This window comes from Micromesistius poutassou, assembly GCF_964030765.1.
Source record: "Micromesistius poutassou genome assembly, chromosome: 1".
NCBI lineage: Eukaryota > Metazoa > Chordata > Actinopteri > Gadiformes > Gadidae > Micromesistius > Micromesistius poutassou.
In genome coordinates this window covers 15,402,696-15,424,737 of record NC_140271.1, presented here as the reverse complement: position 1 = coordinate 15,424,737, position 22,042 = coordinate 15,402,696, and the positions used below count along the sequence as shown (strand labels likewise).

Below are 22,042 nucleotides of genomic sequence, written 5' to 3'. Positions count from 1 at the left end.
TTATTATAAGAATAAGAATGATTTGGGCATTTGTTGAATGAGATTTTTTTATAACTGGCATGTATTTTATTCATATCGTTTTACTTTATATATATATATATTAAAAACTTGCTTTATATTTTAATAAAAGTTAAAGTGAGGCTCCCCGTCCTGTCTTTATTGATTACTGTGTCGTTGTGTTACATTGATAACTGATCCCAATGTCGAGGTGGGGAGATGGTTTTGAAATCCAAACCGTTCCCAGCATCCCAGGGTCCAGATGGGGGCGGTGTGTCCGCGTGAGAATCAAGTTCTCCATAGCAACCACCCCCTACCTGCATAGCAACCACCTCCTCCTCCTCCTCCTCCTCTCGGTCCAGCCCGGGCTGAAGTGATGCTGCCGCTGCCGGGATGCAGTAGCCTACGACCGAGTAGACGTACAACAAACAATGTCTCCCTCATTGGTCGGTGTCTCACTCCACAGCGACGTTATCCACCCGCACATTAGCGTCGACTCGACTCTTTCCACGGCGTCTTCATGAGCTGACGGTTCTCCACCACTCAGTGATCAGTCGTGCACCATGTTACAAGTTGGGGACGAGTGGATGTATTTCGCGGTGGTGTTCCTGTTGACTCTGTCGGGGACCCGCAGCGCCACGGGAGCCTCGGTGCTCACCGCGTCGCTCTACGTGTTCCTGGTGATGTTCCGGTTCCCCCCGGTGCCGCTGGAGCAGGCGAGCCGCGTGCTGCGGCCCAACGGGCTGTCGAGCGACGTGCCGGTGGTGGCGCACCGCGCGGCCGGTCACGACGCGCCGGAGAACACGCTGGCTGCGATTCGAGAGGTGAGATGTCACGCGACACCTGCGTGTCCGGAATACTACCTACTCTGTAATTGATCGCGTCTCCATGATGGGGGATAAGTCCAGGTAGATGCAGGGGTCCGACGGGGATATGATTTTTATAAGTGTTACATATCAATGTCACCCCCTCCTCTGTAATTGAGCACTGACCTCTGTGTTCCACACTCGATACTCACCCTGAGCCACGGGGGGGAGACGATCCAAAGCAAAGGGCAGTGATGGGGTTGAGTTCTTCCTGAACAAGTCAACCTAGTATTGATTATTATGCAAGTGGGCTACGAAAATGGCTGACATGGTGCCTCCGAATTATTGTTAAGTATGAATTATGGAATTGTATGAAACTTACTAAACATTATTTTGGAGCCACTTTGAACTCCTGCTAAAACCAATTCAACCTGTTTTAACATTCGATCTATGTATTATATTTTATTAACCCAATACCCCTGGTCTCCCCTGGGGGGCCCCGGGCCCCAGGCCAGCAGGAACGGGGCCACGGGGGTGGAGCTGGACCTGAGCTTCACCGCCGACGGGGTGGCCGTGCTGCTGCACGACGACACCGTGGACCGCACCACCAACGGCTCCGGACCAATCAGCGGCCTCCGCCTGGCCCACGTCAAGAGCCTGGACGCGGCGGCCCGCCACCGGCTGAGGTACGGCGGGGGAGAGTCCCCCTCTGGAGCGCGGTCGGCGCCGTTATTCTGGAGGCCTGACGTGGCGGCCCTTTTCTGGACCGAAGAGCTATGGTGTTTGATGTTGTTTTGAGTCTGATTCTCTCTCTCTCTCTCTCTCTCTCTCTCTCTCTCTCTCTCTCTCTCTCCCCTCTCTCTCTCTCTCTCCATCTCTCCCCCACCCCCCTCTCTTCCCCCCTCTCTCTCTCTCTCAGGGGGGAGAGGTTTGGGGTGCAGATAGTCCCCACTCTGCAGGAGGCTGTGCAGGAGTGCATTAAACACAGTCTGACCATCTTCCTCAATGTCAAGTGTTACCCCGATAAGGTAACCATCACTCATGTCCACTCGTGTCATGTCCTCCCTAACCAGAGGGGGGGGGGGGGGGGGGAGGGCGTTAACATGGAGAGAGATATCGGTATTCCGCAACTAAGACACATACTACTGGGTTAGTGACGGGACAGGACGACCAGATGACCAGACGACCAAAACTCAGGGCTTAAATACAAAGAAGGAAACGATAAAAAAATAAACACAGGTGGAACAGAGGCAGACTGAGGAGGTTAAAGAAACAAATAACAAGAATGAAGAGATCTAGGGAAAGACAAAAAACCAGAACGAACCTTCAAACTGTGACAGGAACGTTCATTACGTCACTTTTATGACATGGCCGGCAATGCAAATGTCTCGCTGAATTTACCGGACCAAAATATTAAGTGGGTCCTGAAAGTACCTCCGCAGATGTATGGGTCAGGACCCTGACACCGCGTGTGACCTTTGACCTCCCTGCTGTGCCCCCCCCCCTCCTGACCCAGGCGGCGGCGGCGCTGGCTGAGATGTACAAGCGCTACCCCGTCCTCTACAACTCCAGCATCGTGTGCTCCTTCGAACCCAAGGTCATCTACAAGGTGAGTTGCTCCTCCCCCCCTGGGGCCGGCCGGGCCCACGCCCTCGAGCCGGGCCGGACACGGCCCGCCACGTCTGAGGCTCTGAGAGTGACCTTCTGCCTCCTATATTTAGATTCGGGGCATTGAGCGGACGCTTTTATCCAAAGTGACTTAGAATGAGTACATTCGGCCGAAGAAAGCGAAACAACAATATATCGCTGTCGGTACAGTAAGGATGTACATAGAACCAAACTATAGAACCAAAGAATACTACTGCTAGGTTAACCCATTCCCCGTATACAACAAAGATAGCTAGGATAAGATGCTACACAATGCTAAGTATTATTTTTAAGTGCAAGGACGTACAGCATACAATAAGTGTGTACATTAAGTGGCAGGGCGTACAACATACAATAAGTGTGTACATTAAGTGGCAGGGCGTACAACATACAATAAGTGTGTACATTAAGTGGCAGGGCGTACAACATACAATAAGTGTGTAAGAGGGCGGTGGGAGGGTAACGGGGGGGAGGTTATGCAGAGTCGAGGTGAACTCTGAACATGCCTCTTTAAGACGTGCGTATTGATCTGTTCACGTCTTGGTGTAAGGGGGCAGGATAGTCTGTGTGGGGGGGGCAGGACGGAGGTTGGGGTGGGCACTACTGGCCTGTTCTTCCCCCCTAAAGGGCGGGGCCGACCGACCTGTGGGCATCCCTGACCAGGAGGCCTGACCCACACCTGTTCAGCGTAATGTATGAAAAGAAAGAATTCACTGTGAGTCACTTTGGGTGAAAACGTTCTGGCGATCACTATAAAGTCACGTTGTTGTAGTTCTATGGGAACGTGCGTTTGATGTTCTATTTGATGATGCATGTCTCGATGATAGCCAGACTGCTGCGTCATCGCTGCTGATGTCATCATGGCTGGGCGGCGGTGATGTCATCGTGGCCCGGCGGTGATGTCATCATGGAATGCTGGTGATGTCACCGTGGCCCAGTGGTGATCTCTGCCCCCCCCCCCCCCCCTCCCCCCCACACCCCAACTCGCCCCACAGATGCGCCAGGCGGACCCCCACGTGGTCACGGGCCTCACCCACCGGCCCTGGAGCCTGAGTCGCCATAGCGACGGGACCCCCCGCACGCTGTCGTCCTGGGCCCAGTTCTGGAGCCAGCTGCTGGACGTGCTGCTGGACTGGGCTCACCACCACCTGCTGTGGGACCTGTGCGGCGTCTCCGCCATCCTCATCCACAAAGACTTCGTCTCCCTGTAGGTGGAATCAAACGTTTTGTCTGGATGGATTCATCTGGACCACTGCCATGACCTTCTCTTTCGTAGCCCAAGGACGCAGATCCCATGCATGACGTCTGTGACTTGTTAAACGTATCCACAGCAGGGATATTAATGTTTTTATGTTTCTATTTAGTTTCGAGTTTTCAAGTTTAGTGTTTTATTCATGCATTGCCAAAATGGTAAACGTATACAACATATAACATTTTGTTTTATTTGTTATTTTTTTATTATATATATATATATTTATACTTTTTATACTTGCCAGAATATGTGCTGGCTTTCTCATCCCAACTTCTCTCTCTCTCTCACTCCCTCCCTCTCTCCCTCCCTCCCTCCCTCCCTCCCTCTCTCGCTCTCTCCCTCCCTCTCTCTCTCTCTCTCTCCCTCCCTCCCTCCCTCCCTCTCTCTCTCCCGTCCTCCCTCCCTCCCTCTCTCTCTCCCGTCCTCCCTCCCTCCCTCCCTCCCTCTCTCGCTCTCTCCCTCCCTCTCTCTCTCTCTCTCTCCCTCCCTCCCTCCCTCCCTCTCTCTCTCCCGTCCTCCCTCCCTCCCTCTCTCCCTCTCCCTCTCTCCCTCCCTCCCTCCCTCCCTCCCTCCCTCTCTCGCTCTCTCCCTCCCTCTCTCTCTCTCTCCCTCCCTCCCTCCCTCTCTCTCTCTCTCCCGTCCTCCCTCCCTCCCTCCCTCTCTCCCTCCCTCCCTCCACTCTGCAGGGACTACGTCCAGTACTGGGCGGAGCGGGGGGTGGAGGTGGTGGGCTGGGCGGTCAACACGGCGGTGGAGAAGCAGTACTACCAGGACCTGCTGAAGATCAGCTACCTCACCGACAGCCTGCTGGAGGACTGTGACCCCCAGTACTGAGGGGTCACAGACAGACAGCCTGCTGGAGGACTGTGACCCCCAGTACTGAGGGGTCACAGACAGACAGCCTGCTGGAGGACTGTGACCCCTCAGTACTGAGGGGTCACAGACAGACAGACAGCCTGCTGGAGGACTGTGACCCCCAGTACTGAGGGGTCACAGACAGACAGCCTGCTGGAGGACTGTGACCCCCAGTACTGAGGGGTCACAGACAGACAGCCTGCTGGAGGACTGTGACCCCCAGTACTGAGGGGTCACAGACAGACAGACAGCCTGCTGGAGGACTGTGACCCCCAGTACTGAGGGGTCACAGACAGACAGCCTGCTGGAGGACTGTGACCCCCAGTACTGAGGGGTCACAGACAGACAGACAGCCTGCTGGAGGACTGTGACCCCCAGTACTGAGGGGTCACAGACAGACAGACAGCCTGCTGGAGGACTGTGACCCCCAGTACTGAGGGGTCACAGACAGACAGACAGCCTGCTGGAGGACTGTGACCCCCAGTACTGAGGGGTCACAGACAGACAGACTGCCTGCTGGAGGACTGTGACCCCCAGTACTGAGGGGTCACAGACAGACAGACAGCCTGCTGGAGGACTGTGACCCCCAGTACTGAGGGGTCGCACCGGGGTCACTAGGGTCACACTGGGGTCAGACTAGGGTCGCACCGGGGTCAATCTAGGGTCACACTGGGGTCAAATTAGGGTCACACTGGGGTCAAATAAGGGTCACTAGGGTCACACTAGAGTCACTCTAGGGTCACACTAGGGTCACATTGCGGTCACACTAGGGTTGTTCTAGGGTTACACTAGGGTTCACACTCACACACACACACACACACACACACACAAACAGAAAGAGTATTAACATATAGCCCAAGGCCCTAAGTATTTGTAACATGGAGTTGTTTGACTAGTTATAGTGAAGTAAGAAAACGATGATGAAATCCTTATCCAACTACTACCACCAGCAGTAGCACTGCTATTTAAAGAAACGGGCATGTTATGAATGTACTATAGGCTGTCCAATTGAAACATTTAATACTAGAATCAAATGAGGAAGATCTTTTTTTTTGTAAATAACGAGTAAATAAACATTTCCATAGCCAACGTGTGTGTCGCCAAGTGTTAAATATCAATCAAATGTCAATGTGTTCAATGCAAATGTTTCTTTGGTAAATAACAACGACGTCGTTTAAGTGCGCTTGGGGAGTCGATTCTCAGCGGCTCCTTGGCTGCTGAATTGGGGACACTGTGTCTTTAAGACGCCGGGGGAGGCGTGTATGGACGTCGAGTCCAGTGTGTGACGACGCCAGCCGGTTTCCAACCTGTTTCATCATAAGTGACATTGTCCCTCTGCAGACGCCTAGCGAACCGAAGTTACCGGCGTTTTACAAGACAATACGTCCAGATAGGGGGCGTCACACTGTTAACCGACAAGTTATTAAAATGTGCGTGAGCTGCTGCGTCTCATGCTGCAAGGAGGCCAATGACACACACGGGCATGCTTCGGAATAAGAGTTTAGTTTAATTAACCGTCGACTGGAAGGACTTAAAATAAAGATCACTCCCGAGGCCAGCAGTCCACTCAGGATTCATTAACTACTTAAAACTTTGTCTGATGATTTACACCGAATCCTGGTAGGGCGCATACAGTGTCCATACAGAGTTGCTTGATCTGCTCCAAAATGTACACAATTACCAGAGGTCCGAGCAAACTTGCTACCCAGCGGAGAACTGGTAAGACCGGCTCGGTATCAACCCAACTTGATGTTATTTGTTATAAATATGATGATTATTATTATTGAATGACACAATTGCAGTGCACGCTTGCGTAATAACGCGTGTGGCGTCGTTCCCTGCCCGCCGCAGGTCCCACGCAGCAGCTCGACAACCAGATCAGCGAATTCAAGCACAAGCAGACGTCGTGGAATCTGCCAGCGTGAGTATTAAAACGTGCTGCGTGTCCCCGATGTGTCACTCGAGTTGTTTTATACCTTATTCCCTCAGGACTTTGTCTAAGTAGTGATCGGGGTCTGATTGGCACGGATCTTGCCCATGCCGGGGCGGGATAGGACATGTTAAGGCTCTAGTAGTGGGACATGAGGTGAACAGTTGAGGTCTGCGTGTTTGATTTACAAATAATCCCCCCCCCCCTACTCCCACACACACACACACACACACACACACACACACACACACACACACACACAGAAAAGGCCAGGTCACTGCTTGGCTATTTCCATTGCGTTGAAAGTACACTTTGTGTGACCTTGCTGGAAAGAAAGGTGGTCGTTCATTCAGCTGTTGGAAGCTCACTCCCTCCTTGTGACTCAAATACTTCTTTCTGGCATTCTCTTTTTGCATAAACAACCCACTTCCCTCCCCATTTCTGCCCAACTTAGGACACAGAAATGAGGAGGGGATTTTGTTAATGCAAGGGGAAGGCCAGAAAGAAGTATTCGTGTAGCTATAGCAACCGGCTATGTATTTAACCTCCAAGTCCACCGTGGCAGAAACACTGTTTGTTAACTTTTATCTCCTTTTTTTCTTTAGGCTCCCTGCCCCCAAGATAGTCTTCAACCGACTGAACGGGAAAAAGTACCACCAGCCGGCCCAGTCCGTGCAGGTGAACAGCCAATCAGAGGACGGCTGCTTCACACCGGCGCACGAGGAGAACGTCCAGTTCGCGCACGACGGTAAGGAAACGCGCGAGCGCGTGAGCGAGCGAGCGAACGAGCGAAGTGCGCTACGGGAAACACGAGCCGCGCGTCTGGAACCCGAGATGCCGTCGCGTGGGGGGGGGGGGGGGTACTGGCTAACTAACCCGTAGTTTAACAGTCAAACATCAACCACTGAGTCAAAGCAGTTTACTTATTGACTCTTGCCAAAGTTCGTTGTTTCATTATAAAAAATGGATGCTCTTTGCTCCCATTGGGCTGATGATGGGGTGATGTTCAGGCAATGTGTTTTTTTTACACGCATAACATTGTTTGGGCCATGATGCCACTATTGTGTCTTGCATGGTTCCTCCCTGGCCTGGCCCACAGCTGCTCCTGTGCTGATAGCCACCACACACACCCTCATTCTCATGTCGCTATCTGCCGCTACCTTCATTGCGTCAGCAACTTGCGGACGGCCGTGGAGTCCCCCCCCTTGTCTTCTCACGGACAACAGTGCAGCTCAGGGGAGAGGCGGAAGGATTGGTTGTGTCTGGGAGGAACGCACATGTGATGTGACCCTGCTCCAAAGTTCACCCATTGTTGTTCAAGACACTCGTTCATTCATTTATTCTTGGCTTTTATGTGTGTGTGTGTATATGAAGGTTGTGTTTGTCTGTGTGTGTGTGTGTGTGTGTGTGTGTGTATGAAGGTTGTGTTTGTGTGTGTGTGGTTGCGGCATGTGTGTGTGGCTGTATCTAGCCATGCAGGTCATAAACAACGTCAACAACCTTGTCGTAGAGTGAGCATGGTCCCTTGACCCCCCTCCCTGTGAAGGTCGCTGGGCTGCTGAAGGCCCTGGGATATCCTTCTCTTTATTGGCTGCTTTTCCTGCTCTGCTTTTCTGTGCTCTAACTCTTCCCCTGTTGGTGTGAGTGGGACAGAAAGGGCTTGTATGAATGTTGGTCCAAACCCAGGGGCCGCTGCCCACGATAAGATTAACTTGTTCCCAGTGGATTAAGATTGGGTGAATACCAGTTCACCTTCTTATGTACACACACACACACACACACACACACACACACACACAAGACAAACATACACATACATACACATACACACGCACATGCGTAACAGGTGACAAGTGCGCTGCCTGCATTATTTAATACATGAACGTTATTGAGGGTGAGCACCTGCCTGGGCTCCATTCCAACTCTGGGGTGGGACCAGAACTAAGTTTTTCACTTTTTTAAAGTCCTCTATCTTCCCCACTTACAATAACTAGCAATATCATGATAAATTACAAGGACTAGTCGAAACAAGTTAAGATTTAGTGTCTTTTTAAATCAATGAATGTTTCTATGGTATCCTCTTGTGAACTTTTGTTACTATTTAACCAATGTGTATATGCGTTATAAACTGTTTATACTACACCACCATGAACCATATGCTAGAGTGGGCTTGTACATGGGGAAGTCTGAGTGCAATGACCGCCTCCATTTCATAGCATAGGTGTGTTAGTAGTAATGTAGTAGTAGTAATATAGTGTAGTAATGGTGTAATGCTCATTGGTTAGTAATTGATTGTTAAATTGTTATTCATTATGGGTCGACATTGTTGGGTTTGAAACTGCCAGTGTTTCTCATGCAAGACATGACAAAACAAAGTTTGAATTATCCTGGAATACAATAAAGTACATTTACATTTTTTTAGGATTACTGGAACTCTCTAGAGTTCACTCAAAATGGCGGCGTACCGCCAACAAAAAAAATCCTGTGATGCATCCTGATGAACAAGCCCCGAACCACCATAATACCATATGGAGGGTGCCACTACCTGACAACCACAATAAGCCAATCAGAGACTAATTGCAGTCACCCATGTTGAGTGCTGACTGCGCTGAACCAATCAGAGCCTAATTGCAGTCACCCGTGTTGGGTGCTGACTGCAGTCCCGTAGCGCGTGATCGGAGGAGTAACGGCGTGGGTGCTCCCGTTTGTTTTGGCAGCCTGGCGGGAGGTGGCTCAGCAGCTGGAGGAGGGGCCCAGCCAGGGGCCTCACGGGGCCCAGGAAGCCGTCCTCTACCAGGAGAGCGGCCAGCCCGGCCCCCACATGGACAGTGAGTAGCGGCTCCTCCTCATAGTGGAGTGTCGAGGTGTCCCTGACCCACACAAACCTAACTGCTCCCGACGAGCTGGCTGCCGCCTTGCGTGGTTGGCTCCACACCATCGTGTGTGTGAATGTGTGCATGAACTGACGTTGCTTTGGACGAAAGGGTCAGCTAAATGTAAATCTAAATAACGTGCTCATTGCGTTTTAGCCTGAGCTACGCAAACAGGCAACTTGACTCGGTGACTTTAGTCCTTAGCACCCACCACGCTAAACTGTCTACAAGCACCCTCTTCCTTGCCCCGTTTTAAAGATGCCCTTGTTGAATAGTTTGATTCTATTGCTAATGGTTTCACAGATGTAAATATGTTAGTGTATTTTAAGTATCCTGTATGTCTTGATGAATGTTAACGTAAACACGGGATGTATACACGTTCTATTGTATACATGAAGGGATGACCCGAGACCTCTCTCTCCTCCCCAGACTTTGTGCCCATAGACCTGGACGAGTGGTGGGCTCAGCGCTTCCTGGCCAACATCGACAAGCTCTCCTGATGGCGGGGGGATAGGGGGGGTCTCTGGTAGGGGCCAGGGGCTGATGGGAGACTTGAGGGCAATCGCAGAACCACAGGAACCGTGGTGCTGTCGGGTGCAGCGCCGGACGCTAGTGCATAAATGCCACGGGGAAAAAAAAAAAATCAACACGTCACAGGAACGCTTGCATTCTTTTTGTAGACTTTTTTTAACTACACGTCCACACCATGGCAAGAGTGTGCTGGACCGCTTCCACTAATCAACCCACCTGTGAAGCCGACATGATGCAGCACTAATTCACGAGGCGACCGGGAGCCATAGCAACGGCGTACTTGTTTAGACTGAGTTTAATTTGTGCTTCCTGTAGTGGAACTTTACGACAGTGACCACGAGAAGGGAGGGGGGGAGGAGTACAAACGCATTCTTGGTGGGAAACATAAGATCAAGAGCCTCATGAATGATTTATTCACCATACAGCTTCACCAGACTCCAACAACCCCGACTGTAAGTCAGCGTCGATGACCACGACCGGATCAAAAGCCTCGGAGTCTACTCGTACATTGGGGTCATAATCTTGATGTCATTGTGCGCCGGGCGAGTTTATAGATTCATAAGATTGAAGATGATCATGTACAAATGCTATATTTCAAATAAAAATACAAAATGGACAACCACATGGAAAACTGAACTGAAAACGTTTTTTTTTGGAGATTAGAATTGACCAAAACGCACAAACCAGGGGGGCACACACAACGGTAGGGTTTCGCTCAGCGGTCCGAACCTCAGAGGATTTACATTTAGCTGAGGACTCCAAACCTGCACAGGAACACAAACCATAAATAATACACAGAAGTAGTATCGGGACGGGCTTCAGCAATGAACTCCTCCCACATCCTCTCCATTTCAACATCCGTTTTCCTTCTTGAGCTTTAATGAGGAGTAGAACGAGTCTCTTTCCCAAGCAGGAGGAGGGGGGGGGGGGGGGGGCTGCCTGGGAACGGGACACGCTTCTGCTCCCGCTTCAGTCTATACAGGCCACTGCCTTGCAGCCCAGGCGCTCTGTGTGTGTTGTGTGTGTGTGTGTGTGTTGTGGGGTCTCAGTGCTTGTCCAGAGCGCGGGTCAGAAGGTCATTGAGGCGGGCGATCATGGGCCGGGGGTCGTCGTTGAGCCCGGCGGCGATCATGGCGTTGTCGTAGATCTGAGGAACGTAGAAGGAAGGAACGAAACGTCATGTAGGTGAAGTGGAAAACATGTGGAGATGCAGAGAGGGGTTTCCCTGTGAGGGTCTGAAGAGGGGGGGGGCTTTACCTGTTCCAGGAGCAGCCCAGCCAGCTCCGAGTCGCTGTCCTTCAGCGCGTGCATCTTCTTGATGAGGACGTGTCTACAACCGAGAAGAGGAGAGTCAGTGAGGACGATTTGGTCCGTTAGCCAGGTACTTGGTTTAGAGCAGACACTTTTTTTTTTTTTAAATTTCATAAATTGCATACAATCTTATAAAATATATTTTAACAAAATAAGGACCACAAACCAACATGGCGATAAAGGAAGACTAAAGGTGCGTTTCTCTTTAATTTCCCTCACGGATTAGTAAAGTAGGTTTCGTTTACACTGATGAACTCTGCGGAAGGTGCCGCCCAGACAGAATTATTTAATATTTCTTAGGACAATAATGATGCCCAAAGAAACATTGAATCCATTTACCATTTAGTGAGATTATTTTACTCTCTAGATGACACATAGACTGTCACGTTCATTCAGTGCAAGCATGTCAAATCGTTAAGCCTGATTTCAACTTCCTGCATAATAAAGCTCCTCTCCTACCCAGCGTTGATCTCCATGGTAGGCTGTAGGGTCCAACCCCCCCCCCCCCCCCCACATCCCATAATAAGGCCTGGTTTAAAGCTCCTCTCCTACCCAGCGTTGATCTCCATGGTAGGCTGTAGGGTCCAACCCCCCCCCCCCCCCCCCACATCCCATAATAAGGCCTGGTTTAAAGCTCCTCTCCTACCCAGCGTTGATCTCCATGGTAGGCTGTAGGGTCCAACCCCCCCCCCCCCCCCCACATCCCATAATAAGGCCTGGTTTAAAGCTCCTCTCCTACCCAGCGTTGATCTCCATGGTAGGCTGTAGGGTCCAACCCCCTCCCCACATCCCATAATAAGGCCTGGTTTAAAGCTCCTCTCCTACCCAGCGCTGATCTCCAGGGTAGGCTGTAGGGTCCAACCCCCTCCCCACATCCCATAATAAGGCCTGGTTTAAAGCTCCTCTCCTACCCAGCGTTGATCTCCAGGGTGGGCTGTAGGGTCCAACCCCCTCCCCACATCCCATAATAAGGCCTGGTTTAAAGCTCCTCTCCTACCCAGCGCTGATCTCCAGGGTAGGCTGTAGGGTCCAACCCCCTCCCCACATCCCATAATAAGGCCTGGTTTAAAGCTCCTCTCCTACCCAGCGTTGATCTCCAGGGTGGGCTGGAGGATCTGAGCCCTCTCCTCCACGGTGCGAGCCATCTGCTGGGTGCGCAGGAAGTGGCGAGCGGCCCCCATCTCCAGCACGGTGATCATGGCGGGGTGGGTGTCCAGACGGGGCGTCACCTAGCGAGAGGGGGGGAGGGGCAAAACTATAGTCAATGCCGTAATAAGTATTATTCTACTTCGCTTAAGAATGCTTGATTCTGATTGGCTGGGAGGAGGGCATTAACCCGGCAGGTTGCCCGCTGACTTGTCGGTTGTACTTGCTGCTGACTGAGCACAGCGTCATCCAATAGTAGATCAATACACCGCTTGTATTTCAAACATGAGGTCCATTGTGAAAAATAAACCTTGTTTAAAAAAGTTTCTAAAATGTGTCGGAAATCTATCGGAGGGTCCGTCGATACATAGTTTCGCAAGCGTTACGTTATTAAACTAGTGATCAGATGCAGCCTTGTGTGGTTGCTATAGAAACTAATTAGCTACAGCTGAGCTAACGTTATTCACTGTAGTTCTAAAGGGTCTACTTTAGAACTACAGACTACTTTTTGAGGGAGATTAACTCAAATAGAGTATACATTTAATAAGCATGCAATACGAATAATAAAAAGCATAATTATTAAAGTATTTGAATTGTTTTATTATGTTGGCAAGCAAGAAGTAGAATAAACGGGATAATCACCTCAAGGCAGGGCAATAAACTGTTTGATATGCCCGGCTCGTGGAAGGCATATCAAACTGTTTATTGCCCTGCCTTGAGGTGATTATCCCTTACTTATTACATAGCATTAGCATAGGGAGATAACCCTATTAGATAACGTTCAAATCAATACCTAAGATAACATGAACTCCATTTGTAAGCAAATGTTAAATGATAACAGTAAATTATTACTAGACCATTAGTTATCTCTTAATTAACATGAGAGAATGCTTATTACTGCATTAACTGATGTTGACCAACGAATGTAAATTGTATTGTAAAGTGTTACCCGGAATAGATATAGATTTCATCTTCATGAAATTAAGATATCAAACAGATCGTGATGACCAGTTTTATCGTATCAGTGAATTACAATGAGGAGAGAGGGGAACTGTTCAGACATTGAGACATTGTACTTTAAAATGTCCAAATTCGTCATGACCCTCAGTTACACAGTTGTTTAAAAGGGTATCTATGAAATCCCTTGTGATTTCGTCACAAGTGTGTGTGTGACGAAATCCCCATAATCATTGTGACAATGCATCTCTCCATACTTCCCATTCCGAGTCATGGTTGTCGACGGAGAGAGAAAGCGGTGAATGCCCTCAGCCCTGCCGGCGTTCCCCCTGCTCACCTTGATGGTGGTGACCCGGGAGCCCAGAGAGTTCCTCATCCACGCCATCAGGTCCTCCGCCTGCTCCTCCGACAGACGCTCCGAGGCTGCAGGGGAGGAGACGGAGGGAGGGGGCGGTCAGTGACAGGAGAGAGGGGGGGGAGACGGAGGGAGGGAGCGGTCAGTGACAGGAGAGAGGGGGGGGGGGAGACGGAGGGAGGGAGCGGTCAGTGACAGGAGAGAGGGGGGGGAGACGGAGGGAGGGGGCGGTCAGTGACAGGAGAGAGGGGGGGGGAGACGGAGGGAGGGAGCGGTCAGTGACAGGAGAGAGGGGGGGGAGACGGAGGGAGGGGGCGGTCAGTGACAGGAGAGAGGGGGGGGGAGACGGAGGGAGGGGGCGGTCAGTGACAGGAGAGAGGGGGGGGAGACGGAGGGAGGGAGCGGTCAGTGACAGGAGAGAGGGGGGGGGGGAGACGCCGGCCGGGGACAGGGGGAGTTACACAAGAGAGCAGATGAGTAACAGGGAGAGGTGGAGATGAAGACGGTGACACAGACTGGAGGATCACTGAAGGCCTCCGCATGCTTCTGCGCGGTTTGTCTGAATCCCTCATCGCCACACAACAACGTTGTAACCTCTTCTCGACGTACGTCGACGCAACGCGCATTTACACTAAATGTACACTAGAGGGAGACGTATCAACCATACAACCTACAACATCTGTGGATAATAGAGAGCGAAATAAAGTAGATATTTCCGTCACTAGTGAACACACCGACTATTTGTCGTGTATTAATGGAGTGTAAAGCCCTTTTCACACGTAGTTCCCGGTAAATTACTGGGATAACATTGCAGGCACCGCTAGTGATTTACACTATTGACACATGCTGCTTCGTTCAGGAACATTTCTGTCTTGCGTTTGTTCCCACATCGCAAAGCAATGCCAGGATATGGGAGAGAGACAGTCCAGCAGGTGGCAGTAATGCAACACTGAGAGGAGCTCCCCTATTTCAGAACCTGTTCTCCCTGAAAATAGGACTCCACTACAAGCTGTTCTCTCTCTGTGTGTGTGTGTGTGTGTGTGTGTGTGTGTGTGTGTGTGTGTGTGTGTGTGTGTGTGTGTGTGTGTGTGTGTGTGTGTGTGTGTGTGTGTGTGTGTGTGTGTGTGTGTGTGTGTGTGTGTGTGTGTGTGTGTGTGTGTGTGTGTGTGTGTGTGTGTGGAGGTATCTCACCCGGCTTGCTGTCCTGGAACTTCTCCTCCTTGTAGTGGTCCACCACGATGTCCGTTTCCACGGAGATGAGCTTCTTCTTGTCGAACTCTTTGAGGTGGAGCAGCGTGAGCTCGTCAAACTGCTCGTAGCAGAACAGCACCTGACCCCCGCCCAGACACCGCAGGTTAGGGACCAGGGACCAGGGGGAGTGCCAAACAGCCGGGCACAACGTGTGGGCTGTTCTGATCTGCTTAGAGTCGCCTCTGAGTCGCTCACAGGACAGATGGGTTTGGGGCGTTTTGCTCAGACTATTTTCAATTTGAGCAGTCAGTTAGTGTTGAGTTGTTGTTTTTTTACCCTGTCTCTGCATTATAATTTCCTTTTATTTATCTGTTAAAGTTAATTAACATTGGTCACATAGTTCGGAAGCTATGTGGATCCCACCCCTTTACTTGAGGGAAGCAAACACAATATGTTTTCAAATAAAATAACTAAACGTCCAATTAGGATGGAATGGCTATTCACGATTTGGACATAACGAGAAAAGGTCAGAAAGGTCAGGACTACAGGGACCGAGGTGGAGGTGAAGTCAGGACTTTAAGGAGGTGAACTCAGGTAGTAGTAGTGAGTGAGGAGCGTTCACAAGAGACCGCTCACCAGACTAACGATAATAACAACGCTGCTACGTGTGGATGCTCACCTCCATGTCCTTCTGCTTCATGGCCTCGTAGTAGGGCGAGTGCTCCGCCAGGTGGCGGTTGGGGGCACACAGGTAGTAGATGTTGCGCGTGCCGGCGATCATGCGGGAGGAGTACTCCATCAGGTTGGTCTGCTGGCCGGCCGGCAGCGCCGACGAGTCGAAGCGCAGCAGCTTGGCGATGTCCTCCTGCACACACAGGGCTCCAGATGTAGTGGGCACGCTCACCACCGCCCCGGAGACCGCCAACGACTCCACGACGCGCTCTCCAGAGATTAGAGATTAGGAGCGTCTCACTGGTCAAAGGGGTCTCCAAAACGGGCCTGGCTTTAATCTGATTATGTGTAATTCTGTAATTATATGATGTTTTTTCTAAGAAATACACGTGTCCTTTAGAAAGGTTTGGAATACAAACCGTTTAGTCGTTAATCAGAAGCGTTCCTATGGTGACGAGCAAGAGGTGATCAATGAGCAGGTATGGGTTACACATGAGGTTCAGGGGATTCTACACGTAGAACGCAGACTTTGGGCATCGAACACAGAGCCTTTGTTTTCGGGCTTCGACCCAGATCCTTCACTTCAGCTCCCAAAACCCAGAACCTTCACTTCAGCTCCCAAAACCCAGAACCTTTGTTTCGGGCTTCAAACCCAGAACCTTTGTTTCGGGCTTCGAACCCAGAACCTTCTTTCCAGGTTCAAGAACCCTTCACTTCAGGTTCCAGAACCTCAGTTCCCTCCTCCCCCCCCCCTCCACCACTAGACGACCCAGCAGCCCCCCGCCAGCGCCCCGGACCCCGGACGCACCTTGACGTCCTGCTCCTGCGTGGTGACGATGCCCTCCCTCATGAAGAGGCCGTAGTCCTCAAAGAACCTGGCGTACTTCTCCGGCTCCTTCCGGCTCTGGTCCAGCAGGAAGCGGATGATCCTCTGCTGCAGGACGTCCCGCAGCTTCCTGGGGGCGGGGCCGGGAGAGAGAGACACGCGTCGGTCAGGATGAACGTCTTTATGTGTACGGGGAGTTACGCACAAGTAGAATCTGAATCTGAATCTGCAGTAGTGTCCCGGTCCGGTCCTTCAAACGAAAATGGTGTGTTCTCACGGACACAATTGGCCAACCAAATCAAAACGGAGCATTTGGCTTTGATAATGTGTTCTCTGAATCGTCTTGCCCCCCCCTGCCCCCCCCACATAATACAGCGTTACCTGCAATTGGTCAACAATACAAAGTCAATGATAACGTTCAATATTTGGAATCTGCACAATATTGAAGATTGTTTTGTGTATTACAAGATGGACTAGCTCGAAGTAAGTATTGCTCAGCTTGTGAGGGATTATGCACATTTGTATGACCGCTCAAGCCAGGACATACAAGGACACAGAGATGGTAGAAAACCCCCGGTCGTCATTAAACCAACAGCCCACACTTCGCAGTGACTATAGGGTACCCTGTCGAAATCACAGTGTTCCACAGCAGTTATGAAAGCAGTAGGAGTAACCTATTCAAACACGGCCATTTGGGTTTTGTTGCAAGAATACCGGAGAGTCCAGCAACAGAGGCTGATGGAGATGGCCTAACAAACAAACCCGAGGCAAAGTGTGTGCTCAGCTGTACCTGATGAGGGCGCTCTCCTGCAGAAGCTCTCTGCTCAGATTCAATGGGATGTCCTCACTGTCCACCACACCTGCAACACACACACACACACACACACACACAAAGCTTAGTTAAACAGGTCACACAGTGGTAGCACTAAAGTGAACAAACGGTTAACTTTGTGTTAATCAATGACAAAGACACCTGGTAGTTTATATTTAACCAGGAGCTCAACAGAAAGAGAGATGGGGTCGGCACACACACACACACACACACACACACACACACACACACACACACACACACACACACACACACACACACACACACACACACACACACACACACACACACACACACACACACACACACACACACACACCTCGGAGGAAGCGCAGCCACTTGGGCAGGATCTCGGTGGCCTTGGTCTGGATGAGCACCTTGCGGCTGTACAGCGACACGCTGGAGCCCATCTCCCGGCTCACGTCGAACATGCTGGGCTTCTGCACGCGGGGGGGGGGGGGGGGACAGTGGAGACACGCTCACCACACGAGACTCTGATCTTTATCCACACGAAAAGACCCGCCAACATAACCCCCCCCCCCCCTCCCCTTGAGGGATTTAGCAGACGCGTTTAGCCCAAAAAGACTTGAATACAGTGCAGGGAGAAGCGTCACAAAGGAGCAGGTCGGGTTTAGGCCTCTCACTCTAGGAGGACTACAGGTAGGTTACACACGCTGAGCATCAAACCCAGTTCCTTTTGCTGCCATTAGTGAGGTTTTTTTTCACTACTACAATATATAGATTACAATATATCATCAATCTTTTGCTACTACTACTGACTGTTTTTTGCGCTCTTATATTTTATTGTTTCTTTTATTGTTTATTTTTACATTAGTAAAGGTCTGTTGTGCACTTTATTGTTTACTTGTCTTTATCTGTTGTGCCTGTGCACTTTATCTGTCACCTCGGGATAGTGAGAAATGTTTTGATTCTTTTGCATGTTTGTTACATGTGAAGAATTTCATAATAAAGCTGACTTTGGCTTGACTTTTGACTTTGACATTTGGCATCCAGCCTACAGGTGAGTCAGTGCGGGCCCCTCACCACGTCGGGGACGTAGAAGATGCTGCGGATGTTGACGGGGGCGTCGGCCCGGTAGTGCAGGGTGTAGCGCGGCTTGTCGTAGGCCCCCGCCACGTAGCGGTAGAACTCCTCGTGCTGCCACTCGCTGATCTCCTTAGGCTCCATCATCCAGAGGGCCTAGAGAGAGAGAGAGAGAGAGAGAGAGAGAGAGAGAGAGAGAGAGAGAGAGAGAGAGAGAGAGAGAGAGAGAGAGAGAGAGAGAGAGAGAGAGAGAGAGAGACCAGAGCGGCAGGGGAGACAGATAGAGAGAGAGAGTCACTCGGGGGTTCAATGCACCACTTTAAAGCTGCATGAATCCTGTAGAAAAATCCTTTCTCCGTTACAAACTGAGAAAAGTATCTGCTGTGGTGAAGCGGTAATTCATTGTCAATAGTTTTGTACAATAAACTGCATAGCTGACGTTTGTTTTTGTTTCATGTTTTCAGACACCCTGTGCTTTAAATCAACCGGCCGAATCAGGAGACGGATGTGAGCACTAGACTTCAGTTAATACACTCTTAGGCACGTATGCTTATTAGGAATTAACCCGACCGGAGGGATAACCGTTCCACGACTGACCTGCAGGGTGTTCAGCCTGCGTCCGTTCAGGAAGATGGGGAAGCTGACGAAGTTGCTGTACTTTGTCACCACCTCTGCAACACACAGCCACAAACAAACACACACACTCAGAACACAGAAGGACCGCCGCCCGTTTCTCTGTAACGCCGTGGCGGCGGGCGGTGGACGTGGTGAGGGACCCTGCAGGGGGTCGGGCGGGCGTACCTTTCACTCGGTCTTCCATGGAGAACTCCTTGCAGTCGTCCTTGAGGTGCAGGACGATCTTGGTGCCCTGCCTGACGCCGCTGGCCTCCGCGATCTCAAACACCCCGGAGCTGGTGGCGCACAAACACATTATACACACACTTAAACGTCACGTTCAAGTAACACACTAATTGACATTAGATAGACGGTACACACAATTAACTGTTAACACACATAATAGAAATAAACACCATGCACATAGACAAACATGGCACACAATATAGACAACCATCACGCAGACCGATAGACATACAACACCGAGATGAATAAAGACCCCATTTTTATTTTTTATTTTGGACAGACAGAAGCAGAAACAGACAGACTGACACTACATCCATCCCTGTGGGGAAGTTAAGGCACTACATCAGCAGCTCACATCCAACAGGACAAAACAAACACGTATCAAATGTAAGTGCAAGTTAACCGACCGAGGTATTACCTTCACTTTTCGAGTCTAGTCAACTGCCTCTCTTATTACCATGTTGAAATAAAATCTCTCCCTCCCTGCCTGCCTGCCTGCCTGCCTCCCTCCCTCCCTCCCTCCCTCTCTCACCCGTCGGAGGACCACTTGTATCCGGGCGCTCCGGGCTCGGCGGCCTGGGAGTACACGTCCACGCGGTCGGCCACCATGAAGGCAGAGTAGAAGCCCACCCCGAACTGGCCGATGATGCTGCTGCTGGCCTCCGCCTGGTTCTGCAGCTCGTCCAGGAAGGCCTGCGGGCCGCGGAGAGAACACAACGACAGCGGGGTCCGTTACCGACTGCTCACGTGCCACAGAGCCATGTGTGGGCGGAGTCTTTGTTAGCCATCGACGGCTAATAAAGGGTGCAAAACAACAACAAAGAAAACAGAAAACAGCGGCTACCTTGGAGCCGGAGCGAGCGATGGTTCCCAGGTTGGCCACCAGATCCTCCTGGTTCATCCCCACGCCGGTGTCCTGGAACGGGGAAACAGTGGATGCTCGTAAAAACCCCCATTACAGTCCCATTAAAAGAGAAGCATGATTTATTGGTGTAGTGCAACTTTTCACCACCAGGTGGCGAGCTAAGGCTTTCCTATTTTACCATACCGTTATTTCAGTGTTGGATTTGAAAGGTAAGTAAAGCAGTCAAAAACTAAATCCGTGCTCTCTACACCTATGATGCACCTGGTAAAGCGGACAGTAAGATACCAAAATAACTCAAATCAAATAATATCGTCAAAATCTCTGTCACCCACTTAACCTCAACAGTCAGGACACCCACGACAGAACCAGACACCGCGACCAGTGACCAGCAACCAGTGACCATGCGACCGGCGTGAGGATACCTGGATGGTGAAGGTGCGCTTGTCAGCGTCCGTCTGCAGGTGGATCTCCATGGGCGCCGTGTCGCCCCCTCCGGTGATCAGCATGTGCCGCAGCTTCTCCAGCGCATCGCTGCCGTTGGAGATCAGCTCCCTGATGAAGACCTGCACACACACACACACACACACACACACACACACACACACACACACACACACACACACACACACACACACACACACACACACACACACACACACACACACACACACACACACACACACACGGAGGAGACCCGGGGTTACAACGAGAATACAACGAGGATCCATAACGTTGTCTCTCCATGGTAGTACACACACATGGAGATGGAAGGATTTACCCCATAGCGTCATGTTAAGCAACATTTGGGGTATTGGAAACCAAATTCAAACGTTGGCCACACACACACACACACACTGACCTCCTTCTCAGAGTAGAGAGACCTGGCGACAATGTCCAGCAGCTTCTTCGTCTCAGCCTGAAACTCGTGTTTGGAGAAGTCACCTAGAGGGACAGCGGCAGGTCAGGGAACTGTTTCACCCGGTCAGGAATACTGTAGTAGTTCATTGTATAACCTCCGCGTCCATATCGCTTTTTACCTTGCACGTTCTCGGTGTCATTGATGATGGTGTGGAGAGGCTCCTCCTCGGGGACTTTCTCCTCCTTCTCCGCCTCCTGGGTGCTGTAGTAGCTGGTCTGGGTCAAGCCCAGCTGCTGCGGTCTCCATAGCCTGGGTCTGACGCCCAGAGGCTGCTGCTGCTGCTTCTGTCTTAGATGGGCGTCTAATGACAAATAAATATGTTTTACACAAGGTATACGCCGTTTGTGTTTAGTGGATTTATTTGTAGCGATCTTGCAGGGTACCGTGGTCTACGTTACGGCTGGTTGGTCTACGTTACACCTGGTTGGTCTACGTTACGGCTGGTTGGTCTACGTTACGGCTGGTTGGTCTACGCGTTACACCTGGTTGGTCTACGTTACACCTGGTTGGTCTACGTTACGGCTGGTTGGTCTACGCGTTACACCTGGTTGGTCTACGTTACAGCTGTTTGTATTATATATATATGATGATATATATGATATATATATATATATATATACCCATTATGCATTACAAGTCATCATCGACGCTGTAACGTTACGTCAGCCGAACTGTACGATTGGACAACTTGATGTCAATAAGCACGGCTGACAGTTAGACCTGTCAGTCGGATATTAAAAGTATATCCATGATTGTTTATCATCGTCCTTCATACACCTGCAGGTCTGTTATTCTGCTGCTCCTCGGCTCATAAAGCACCGCTTACCTCCGGGGAGGGAGCTGCTCGCTATCCGGCTGACGTTGCAGAGCCCCCGGTGAGACGGCAGCAGTCTGGGGTTGACTCTTTGAGGGGTTCCCAACGCGAACTTAAACAAGTTGAGACAGCGAGACATGTTCGCACCGGAGGGGGGAGGTTTGACCTAGTCGTCCACACGCTGAAGCGACTCTGCGACGGAGCGGCAGGGCAGTCGAAGGACCCGACGCGTCGTGATTACGTCACCGGGGTGTCCACAGCGATGCCTGAGAAGAAAAATAGAAACTACGTAGTTCCGATTATTTTTTATATAAACACCAAATTCAAGTCTATCTTGAGGTTATTTCTCAACTTTCCA

The 22,042-nt window shown here is 50.7% G+C and overlaps 3 protein-coding genes across 3 annotated transcripts; 2 read left to right on the top strand and 1 right to left on the bottom strand.

The window, feature by feature from the left end:
- Positions 1-560: 560 nt before the first annotated feature.
- On the top strand, positions 561-4,536 carry LOC311365496 (glycerophosphodiester phosphodiesterase 1-like; the record flags this gene model as incomplete). Its single annotated transcript, XM_084485046.1, has 6 exons — positions 561-821; positions 1,314-1,489; positions 1,723-1,831; positions 2,320-2,412; positions 3,446-3,657; positions 4,389-4,536. 6 exons carry the CDS (start codon positions 561-563, stop codon positions 4,534-4,536), a joined length of 999 nt encoding a protein of 332 aa, XP_084341172.1.
- Positions 4,537-5,884: 1,348 nt separating this feature from the next.
- Positions 5,885-10,527, top strand: LOC311384653 (MAPK regulated corepressor interacting protein 2-like). Its single transcript, XM_084488678.1, has 5 exons — positions 5,885-6,276; positions 6,409-6,478; positions 7,093-7,235; positions 9,205-9,315; positions 9,790-10,527. Exons 1-5 carry the CDS (start codon positions 6,225-6,227, stop codon positions 9,858-9,860), a joined length of 447 nt encoding a protein of 148 aa, XP_084344804.1. The 5' UTR covers positions 5,885-6,224; the 3' UTR covers positions 9,861-10,527.
- Positions 10,282-21,875, bottom strand: trap1 (TNF receptor-associated protein 1). The gene is made up of 18 exons (XM_084488677.1): positions 21,697-21,875; positions 20,989-21,171; positions 20,811-20,893; positions 20,374-20,514; positions 19,931-20,002; positions 19,619-19,779; positions 19,027-19,136; positions 18,823-18,896; positions 18,226-18,381; positions 17,501-17,621; positions 17,140-17,209; positions 16,332-16,479; positions 15,531-15,716; positions 14,852-14,990; positions 13,643-13,728; positions 12,286-12,431; positions 11,149-11,221; positions 10,282-11,038 (listed from the first exon to the last, which is right to left on the bottom strand). Exons 1-18 carry the CDS (start codon positions 21,821-21,823, stop codon positions 10,937-10,939), a joined length of 2,178 nt encoding a protein of 725 aa, XP_084344803.1. The 5' UTR covers positions 21,824-21,875; the 3' UTR covers positions 10,282-10,936.
- Positions 21,876-22,042: the final 167 nt, after the last annotated feature.